The sequence below is a fragment of the Chenopodium quinoa genome, unplaced genomic scaffold (genome assembly GCF_001683475.1).
Source record: "Chenopodium quinoa cultivar QQ74 unplaced genomic scaffold, ASM168347v1, whole genome shotgun sequence".
NCBI lineage: Eukaryota > Viridiplantae > Streptophyta > Magnoliopsida > Caryophyllales > Amaranthaceae > Chenopodium > Chenopodium quinoa.
Window position 1 is genome coordinate 2,728,844 of NW_018742914.1, and position 9,827 is coordinate 2,738,670.

General features: G+C 35.5%; 1 protein-coding gene across 1 annotated transcript; it reads left to right on the forward strand.

The window, feature by feature from the left end:
* Positions 1–3,586: 3,586 nt before the first annotated feature.
* On the forward strand, positions 3,587–4,129 carry LOC110728288. The gene has a single exon (XM_021907962.1). The coding sequence runs from the start codon at positions 3,587–3,589 to the stop codon at positions 4,127–4,129; it is 543 nt and encodes a 180-aa protein (XP_021763654.1).
* The last annotated feature ends 5,698 nt before the right edge of the window (positions 4,130–9,827 follow it).

Here is a 9,827-nt window from a genome sequence, read left to right on the forward strand (position 1 = left end):
TTTGTAGCTGGAAAATCATCTTGACTAAATGAGATGTTTGGATATTGTGGTGGCCGTTGAGAGAATTGAGTAAAATAATTTGGATTTGAGAAATTCACATTTCCAGAAACGTAAGTAGAAAATTGTGTTAAATTAGGTGTTAAATCAAAATTCAGATCAATAGGATGATTAGGAAAAGAGGGATGAATATTTGAATTATTTTGAAGTTGTGATGATTTTTTGGATTTTGTAGGATTTTTTTTTCCCTTTGGGATTTTGGGTTTTTTTTATCTCCAAAGTTTTAATTCCACTAACCTTGGATTACCACAAACTTTTGCTTACTTAAATATGGGTGTAATAATTGGTGAAAAAAAAGTTGGATTAAAATACCTCAAAATTATACTCATTTTATAGAGGGGAAAAAATTAGTCGTTGGTATAATTATTTTTTGAAAAGAGTTTTTATTTTAAAAGTTATGACTGTTGTAAATTTTACAACGTTTATATTTTACTTTAATTGCAGACAATTGGATTCAAAATGGCAAAACAAACAAGATGATGCCAAATGTCAACTCCCAAACAAATTAACCCAACTTTATTCCCTGCACCAATTTCCCACGTGAAGCTATGTATATTGAATAAAAAAAGTTCTCATCAACCAATAGCACTTGGACAAGTGTCACCATACACAAACATTACTCACTCTTCACAAATGGGCACATTACTCACTCTTCACAAATGGGCATGGCCATGACCTGGTTATGCACCTTTTCCCTCAAAAACTATTCCCTTTTATTTTTTTTAATCTTTTTTGGATTTTCTCTTTCTTCATAACCACCCAAAGAGGGCAACCAATGGCAATGCTCTAAGTCCGTTAAATATTATATGCAATAATTATTAATTTATTATATTTGGTAACGAAGTATTAATTGCAACAAAAAAATCTTATTTTGTATTTACCCCTTCGGATCTTGCAAAGAGCAGCCACAACGGTGGGGAGCACCCTCCCCACAACTCTCTCTCACCTCCATTTGAGCTACCTCACTATTGTAAGAGGTGACCCATGAGTAACCCATTTGATGGGGATGCCCTCTCTGGCAGGTCACCTATTGCCTCGGCCCACGTGAAGACAAACACTGTGTTTCATTTTTTTTTGCCATATTGTTGTTTTAAACGGTGCAGTTTTGATGTAAAAAATAAAATAAAAATCAAAAAGTCAGACGCGCGCGTCAGGGAGGACACGACCTTGTGGATTGTCGCCATATGTCCCACTTAGAGTTGTATTGATTCAATTTAAGCCATTGATTTTATAGCGGTTGAGGATTATATTTTCAATTGATTTTTGTCTCTTAAAAAACTTTCAACGGTAATAAAAAAAATCTGCTATGAATTTAAAAAAAAAAATTGCTAACGGCTTTTTTATATTTTTGCCTATAAAAAGAGACCAATATTGCCAATGTTATTCGCACTTAAATTTTTTACCATCCCTCTACTAACCCGCAAAAAGCTAAGTTTTATATTATCTAAACCCAAAAAAATAATATTAGTCCTAATTATGGATCCTAATATTCCTAATAATCAAAGAAATAATTATTTCTACTCCCCACATAAACCAAAGTACCAAATTAATTCCAATTCTCCAAATTTTCAAGCTAATCTCCACTTTGATCCAAAAGGTCTTGCTAATCCAAATGTTCAAAGAATGTTATATTCTAGCATTCCTAACCGACCAGTAATAAATTCCTAACCAGCTTCAACAACAGTTTCCTAACCAATTCCAACAACAATTCATGAATCAAATTCTCCAAAAAAATTCTTCTGGTTTAATGTTCCCAATGTCTCAACACGTTGGAAACCAAGTAGAGAATAGTCCAACAACTCCAGGGGGAGATGGAAGTAGTAGCAAAACTCCTCTTGAAAGAAATGCCAATGATGATGAAAATAACGAGATGACGTTGATGGTGAAGATTCGCAAGATAGCAACAGCACCTCGTTAAATGCAAAGTAGGGTGCACAAGAAGACGACGCACTTGTCTCAGCTTGGATAGAATGTGCGATTGAAGATCCAGTGACAGTAACTGATCAGAGTTTGGCTATGAAAGGTCGTTGGGGTAGAATAAACAAAGATGTGAACCTATGGGTTGGGTGCTATGCTGCGGCACAATGTAGAAATGCAAGTGGTACCAACACTTACAATGTCATGACTGAAGCTCAAGAAATGTATAGTGCATCATGTAACGGAGCCCGGTTCACTTTAATCATCATATGGGAGGTGTTGAGAAAATCTGATAAATGGAGGTCAACAAACAAGCAAGTGACGACTACCAGTGAAAGTGATAGCTCCAGAAGATCAGAACCAGATACTCCAACAGAAGTAGGTCGGCGTGGACATCCAGATGGGGTGAAAAAGGCAAAAAGAAAAGGTAAATCTGTAGCTAGTTCTAGAATTAATAGTTTAGATTCGTTTACTCAAGCCCTATCAGAGATGAATGTGACGAAGGAGCAATACAAAAGTGTTGATGAGAGCGAGCTGATGTAGCGCAACAAATGTTGGATTATCAAAAGGAGCGAGATGTCATCAGGAGACAGAGGAAAGAGGAGGAAAAGAGGTTCAATTTATTTAGTGTTATACTTGCAAAACCAAACCTCTCTGAAGACGACCAACAACTGTTTCGGAAATTGAAAGAGGAGTTTAGCCACCTTTTAAGCTAGTTATTTATGTTGTTAGTTTGATATAATTTTAAGTTAGTTTAAGCTTCTTTAACGTTTGCCTTAATTTATGTTGTTGTTCATTTGGTATGATTTTACAATTTTTTCCGAGCATATGTAAAACTTGTTTAATTAATGTTGTTTAATTATAATTGAAGTCATTGACTTGTCAATGAAGAAGCTCTTCAACCTCATCTTTAAGAGATGTGTGCACAAACATTGGTTTGCAATTGGATGGAAATCTGCAAACTTCATCAGAAATCTTATCTTCTAGAGTTGCGTGCCTATATAATAATTCGTAATTGGATAGTAATCTGGATATATCATCAGACATCTAATCATCTAGAGTTGTGTGACAATACATGCATTGTTTTGTAATTGGATGGAAATCTGCAAACCTTATTAGAAATCTCATCTTCTACAGTTTTATGCCCATACATTAAATCACATGTAATTGTTTTTAAATCATTAACAAATTTCTATCTAAGTCCTATTCACTTTGTTGTTTAACACACAAACAAAAATACCCTTCCTCACAAAAACAGTCTCACACTAAACACTACTCTTACCATATATACCCAACAATGAATTCTGATTCAAATTCATCTAGTTCATCAAGTTCTGGTATTTTCGATTATATGGTGGAACAATTATGTTAAGTGGCACGAATCAATTTTACTCAAAGGCGTACGGAAGAGGAATTAATTAAGGAAGCAATCAATTCAGCTATTGTCCCCCCTTGTCACCTCTACTTTTCAGGGTTCATTCACTCCCGATCCTGAGAAGCAAAGGTGGTACTACGTACCAAGAGATCGTGAAGATGTTGATACACGGTTATATAACGACCACTTCAGTCCCAAACCACTTTATAACGACGATATGTTTCGTCGAAGATTTTGATGCGTAAACACGTTTTCACGCGCATTGTTGAGGAGCTAAGCGAAAGTAACAAATACTTTCGTCAAAGGCCTGATGCCACTGGAAGACTTGGTGCTTCGGCTTTCCAAAAATGCACTGCGGCAATGAGGATGTTGGCTTATGGTACAACAACCGATGCAGTTGATGAATACCACAAAATCGTGGCAAGTATAGCAAGAGATTGTCTCCAACACTTTGTTGAAGGGGTTATCTCTAAATTTGGACAAGAGTACCTGAGGAGGGCAACACCTGCAAATGAAGAGCGACTTCTTCGTGAAAGTAATGTTCGTGGATTCCTCGGTATGTTGGGGAGCATTGACTACATGCATTGGGAGTGGAAAAATTATCCACGTGCATGGAAAGGAATGTACCAAGGAAGAAGTAAAACTGTGACCATAAATTTAGAAGTTGTTGCTTCCAAAGACTTGTGGATATGGCATGATTTTTTTGGCACACTTGGTTCACTAAATGATATAAATGTCCTCCAACGGTCGCCAATGTTCGATGATATTTGTGAAGGTTGAGCCCCATAGGTGAGTTTTAATGTGAATGGAAATAGATACAATATGGAATACTACCTTACATATGGTATATATCCAAAATGGGCAGCATTTATCCCAGCCATCAAGCTTCCACAAACCGCTAATCAAAGATTATTTACGAGGAAGCAAGAAAGTTATTGCAAAGATGTTGAACGTGCCTTCAGAGTGTTACAGGCTCGATTCGCAATAACACGGCAACCAGCTCTCGCATGGTCGACAAAAATCCTATGGAAAATTATAATGGCATGCATTATCATGCACAATCACAATATGATTGTTCAAGATGAGCGAGAAAACTATTTGCATTACGATGCATCTGAATTTATCACTGATCAAACTCAAAATATAGCCGGATCTTTAAACCAAGATATTAACCAACCATTCACTGGGAGAGAAGGACGACTACGTAATCTCAGTTTAGCGGGTTACATGGCAAACAAAAATAATGTCCGAGACAGGGAGACTCATGTGTCATTGAAAAAAGACTTGGTTGAGCACGTATGGAGTCGTTTTGGTAATGAATGACGATATCAAGTAGTCGGATAATTATTTTCTTATGTAATTTTTTTTTCATTTTAATTTTTCCCGTGTTTTGAAACCTCTTTTCATTTTCATCTATAAATTAAATGTGATATTGTTATTTTAAGAGTAATAATAATAAAGTCTTCAATTTTTTTAATAATATTTAAATTAATCATGTCATTATTATGAATACTTTGATAATTAGTACAAATAATTATTACGTAAACTAAATTAATGACAAATTCAAGAACTTATAGATGTCATTAGTTCGACTAATATGTTTATTAGAAGAATAATTAAACATAAACTCCATTGGTAGGAGAGAGAAAACATGGTGGGGTATTGATAAAAGTAGGAGAGAGAATGGTAGGGTTACTCACCATTGTAGGAAAAATAAAGGGAGTGTCTCAAGGTAGTGGAATATGATGTGGAGGGGAAAAAGTAGGGAAGAGAAAGTTGTGAGCCACCCCCACCATTGTGGGTGCTCTAACGAACGCCTCTAAGGCGTTGGATAAGAATTTAAAGTATTACCAAAAGTAATATTAATTTGGGAATGCATGATAAAATCACGCGTCGATCGGTGTAATTAATATTCATTTTAATTTAATCTTTCTACTTTTGACTAGCTTATCCAACGCCCTCGGGCGTTCGTTAGATTTTGCCTTTTTTTATATCAAAATGAACAACATACCCTCACTTAAAAATTATTAACACATATTATCACCCATAATTACAAATCATCATAACCCCTAAGGAAAAGTATTGTATAGAACAGACTCACGTGAGTCCGGTCATACAAACAGATTTAAAATAAAATTCTTAATTGTCAGAAATTAGATAATAATGGTCAGATATTAAGTTATAAATATCAGATATTAAATTAAAAGTGTCAGAAATTAGGGTCTGTTCACATTTACTTAATTTCAGTTCAGTTCAGTTCAGCTCCAATCAATTCAGTTCAGTTCAGTTTAGTTCAGCTCCAATCAGTTCAGTTCAGTACAATTCAGTTCAGCTCCTAATTTCTCTCTCTCATAAAATATTCATTTCAACTCAGTTCAGTTCAGCTCCAATCAGTTCAGTTCAATTCAGCTCCAATCAGTTTAGTTCAGTTCAGCTCAATTCAGTAAATGTGAACATGCCCTTAGATGATATTGGTCATAAATTAGATGATATTGGTTAGAAATTAGATGAAATTGGTCAAAAAATAGATGAAGTTGGTCAGATATTAAATGATATTGGTCAGAAATTAGATGCTATTGGTTAGAAATTAGTTTTTTTTTTTTTTTTTTTTTTTTTTTTTTTTTTTTTTTTTTAACAAGGAAAGATAAATTTCATTAACAAGTAGCCATACGATATCTACATTCGATATGAGTACATAAATCAATAAGATCTAAAATACGGAAACAAGATTCACATCCAATACAACTAAATGAAAGCATACCTGAGCGCAGGATGGAATCAAAGATGAAAATCCTCATTAACATCGATGTCTGTGCATCTTTACGGGCGGAGATCATCACAACCTGTGCTATAGCTGTCTTGAACGGAGAAATTGTACCATAAATTATACCTTCTTGAACCATCATCATCTTCCCTACTACTTTAACCCTACAAAAAGAAACAGTACCACAAAAATGCCATAAAGACAGAACACAACAAACCCTCAGAAGAGGACTCATTACCCCAAAAAGAGGATAATTAACTCTCATAATGAGAGACTCAATTATTGACCAACATGCTATTAAAAAACAGCATAAATAATAAACTAACAAGGAGATTTGGGGCTTACCATGGAATTTTTCATCCATGGCAGCCCCCAAAATTTTGGTTTTTTGGGGTGGACGGCTAGGGTTAGGAGAGAGAAGAGTCCTTCCAGAAATTAGATGATATTATCAGATATTAGACAAAATTTGCTTTTCAATGGTTGAAGAATCACTCACCATGCTTGTATGTCAATGGTGGCACGTCGGTGTTGAAGATAAATCATACAGTAGTTGTTATAGCTACTACTACGTTTATCATATTGTTACTATAGTCAGTGCTTATCACTTAGTTACTAGATGTAGATATGTATTCTTTTATGTAATTATCTTTTGCTTTTATTAATTAGCTTGTTATTATCTTACCTTAGTTTGTTACTTCAGTAAGTCTATTTAATGGCTCATACTACTCAATGGAAAATCATCAAATCTTTTCCAATTCTTGTAGTCGACACCTTCATCGTCATCTGGATTGTCTTCTTAGCGACACCTTCTTCATCATCATCTGGATCGTCTTCTTCGAGATCCTACTTCTATATGCTTCGATCTTCCTGTGTCAACGGCGACACCTCCATCATAATCATTTGAATTGTCTTCTTTGTGGCACCTTCATCATCATCATTTGGATCGTTTTCTTCGATCTTGCTTCTGGCCTTTTTTTCGCCGTCTTTAAAGTTGGATGGGTGTTCATTATAAATTGGACTCACGTGAAACGGTCTCACGCAAAACCTTCTCCAACCCTAATCCAACTTAATTATCTCATCTCATCTCATCAAAAATCAGATTCATCCTCATCATCTTTCTCTCGATCTCATTCTTCATTTCTCATTCCCCAATTATATTTATCTCCTCCTTCAACATATTTTCATCAATGGAAGAAGAAGACCACCTTTCAGTTTTTCAATTTCAAATCTGGGTTGCGAAAGTGATTCGTGGGAGTTTTGGAATTATTATTATTAAAGGTTGGAATTATTGGATTTAAAAAGGATTTATTGAATCATTGAATTATTATTGAATTAATGCTTACAAGCATGTTGGTAATCCCACTACGCAGATTTGGTTTATTAATAAGGCCTTGGACTTTGTATGACCGGGTCTTTCCTCAAGAATAGCATTGTAACATAAGGAGACTAACTTGAGGGGGTGTGCACACTTGGGTGAGGAATTGGTTTTAAAGGAATTGGATTTTAATGAGAAATTGGTTTTATTGAATTTGACTATTGATTATTATTGTAGACACCTAAAAATGTCTCCCCGAAACCAAACCCGATGACGAACAACCTTTCACCGCCATTATTGGTCGAATTGAGTATTTAATCTTTGGACTGCTTAAATCCATGTTTCCATTCAATACATTTCATAAATCAATCCATTTCCTTGCTCATTTCACCAAACCATATATTACTTTTTACTTTTCGTGTCCACATCGCAAAACTGAGAGAAACTGATTTTTTTGTCTTATAATTTTGATCCAATTATTATTTGGTTGGATATTCCTTGAAATAAGCTTTCCAACCATATATCATAAGCCCAATTCCGAGCTATAACGAAAAAGATATGAGCAAAACACTAAACTCGGCCCAAAACCGACACCCTTCAATTAAAACAGCCATATCTTAAAATTTAAAAATCATTTTGACCTAATTCTAATTGTGTTGTAAAGTAGACTTTATAGGATTTCCAATGATATATTATATGCCTTATTCCAAGTTACGGATCAAAAGTTATGATGATTTTAAAAATAGGTAAAAAACTGGAATTAACGCGCACAATATAAAAGCACCGTGTCACGGAGCCTGCTGACGTGGCATGGTGCCTGGTGTCGTGACACGGTAGTTACATCGTGTCACAGTGCTATTTTCAAAGCTTTTTCGCGTGAAAATCCACCGTGGCACGGTACCTGCTGCCATGACACGGTATTTCTCACCGTGTCACGGTGCTTTTTACGTGTAATTTCCGCGTTTTCCCATACCATGACACGGTGTACTGTATCGTGCCATGGTAGAAACTGCCGTGTCAAGGTACGTGTGCCGTGTCATGGAATTTTCTCGTGTCTTTTCCGCGTAAACCCTTCACGCGTTTTCACTTCCCGTAGGTCAAATATGTCCCGCGTCACACCAAATCTCCCCGCGTCACACTAAAGTGTACCGTGTCACAGTGCATTTTGCCGTGTCACGGTGCATTTTGTCGTGTCGCCGCATTAGTTTTTAGGGTTTTATCTTTTTAGGGTTCTATGTGTTCTCTCTGCTCATTTTCCCTATAAATAAGACCCTCATTTCTGCAGTTCGGGGCATCAAATCCTTCTCTCTTCCTCTCTTTTACACCAAAAATCATTCTTCTTCTTCTTCTCTCTCTCTCTCTCTCTCATATTCTAAGCCTTAAATCTATATTCCTAATTACACCATTCTTCCCCTAAGCACTCCAAGGAGTCCATCCTTAACCCGAGGTTCCGTCCTTAAACCAAGGCGTGAAAGGTACAAATAACTGAGGGTTTGGACCAAATCAACTCTACTTTTTATTTAATTTAATTTAATTTTCATTTGATTTTTTTTTTATTGAAGTTACTAACAATTTATTCATGATGTAGAAATTCAAGGAAACGCGGAAAGTGAGTAATTAATCACTTAATTACTCTTATTATTCTTGTTGCTAGCATCATGATTAGGATTATTATATTTGATTTGACGAACAATTTATTGTTAAATTGCTTTCAATATTAATGTTAATTCTATTATATATTTATTGATCACTATATTGCATGTTAAAGGGAATATGTAATTGAAAATTACGCCTAATAAGATAATTTGGACAACCGGTTTAGGTTCCTTTTTAATCTTGTTGTTTAATCAAGTGATCACAAATATTTTAGAATTATGTGTTGCATTAATATTAACCAATTTAGCATAATATTAGTTTGGAGCAAATTGAATCTTTGTTTGCATGCCTTTGAGATCGGAGGAAACACTTTTCACTATAAGAATCGAGGAGAGGCCAATACGGGCAAATGTGACTCCATGACTCACTTCGTACCATCATCCCCGATCCTCCTTTCGTGGTTCCGAACCATATGGAGTTAGTAATCTCATGGATTATGAATGGGGTGTAACCTTCACGGGTCAATCGTTGTTGCCTATCGTTGTCCCTTTGTTCGTGGTTGCCTTAAATGATCCGTGAACGGTTTACAAGTTCCTAAAAAACTTTTTTGCGGCTCCCTACTTTCCTTGTATCTAATTGTATATGTCAATTCTCACTTCCTATGAGTGCCAAGCATATTCACCACATGCTTTTAACGTAGGCGTCGGCGCACTTCGAGCGACGCCTACTATTATTATTATTATTGAAATTGGTTTTGGAATTATGAGTTGAATTATTGGTTTAATTATTGGAATGGAGGGAAT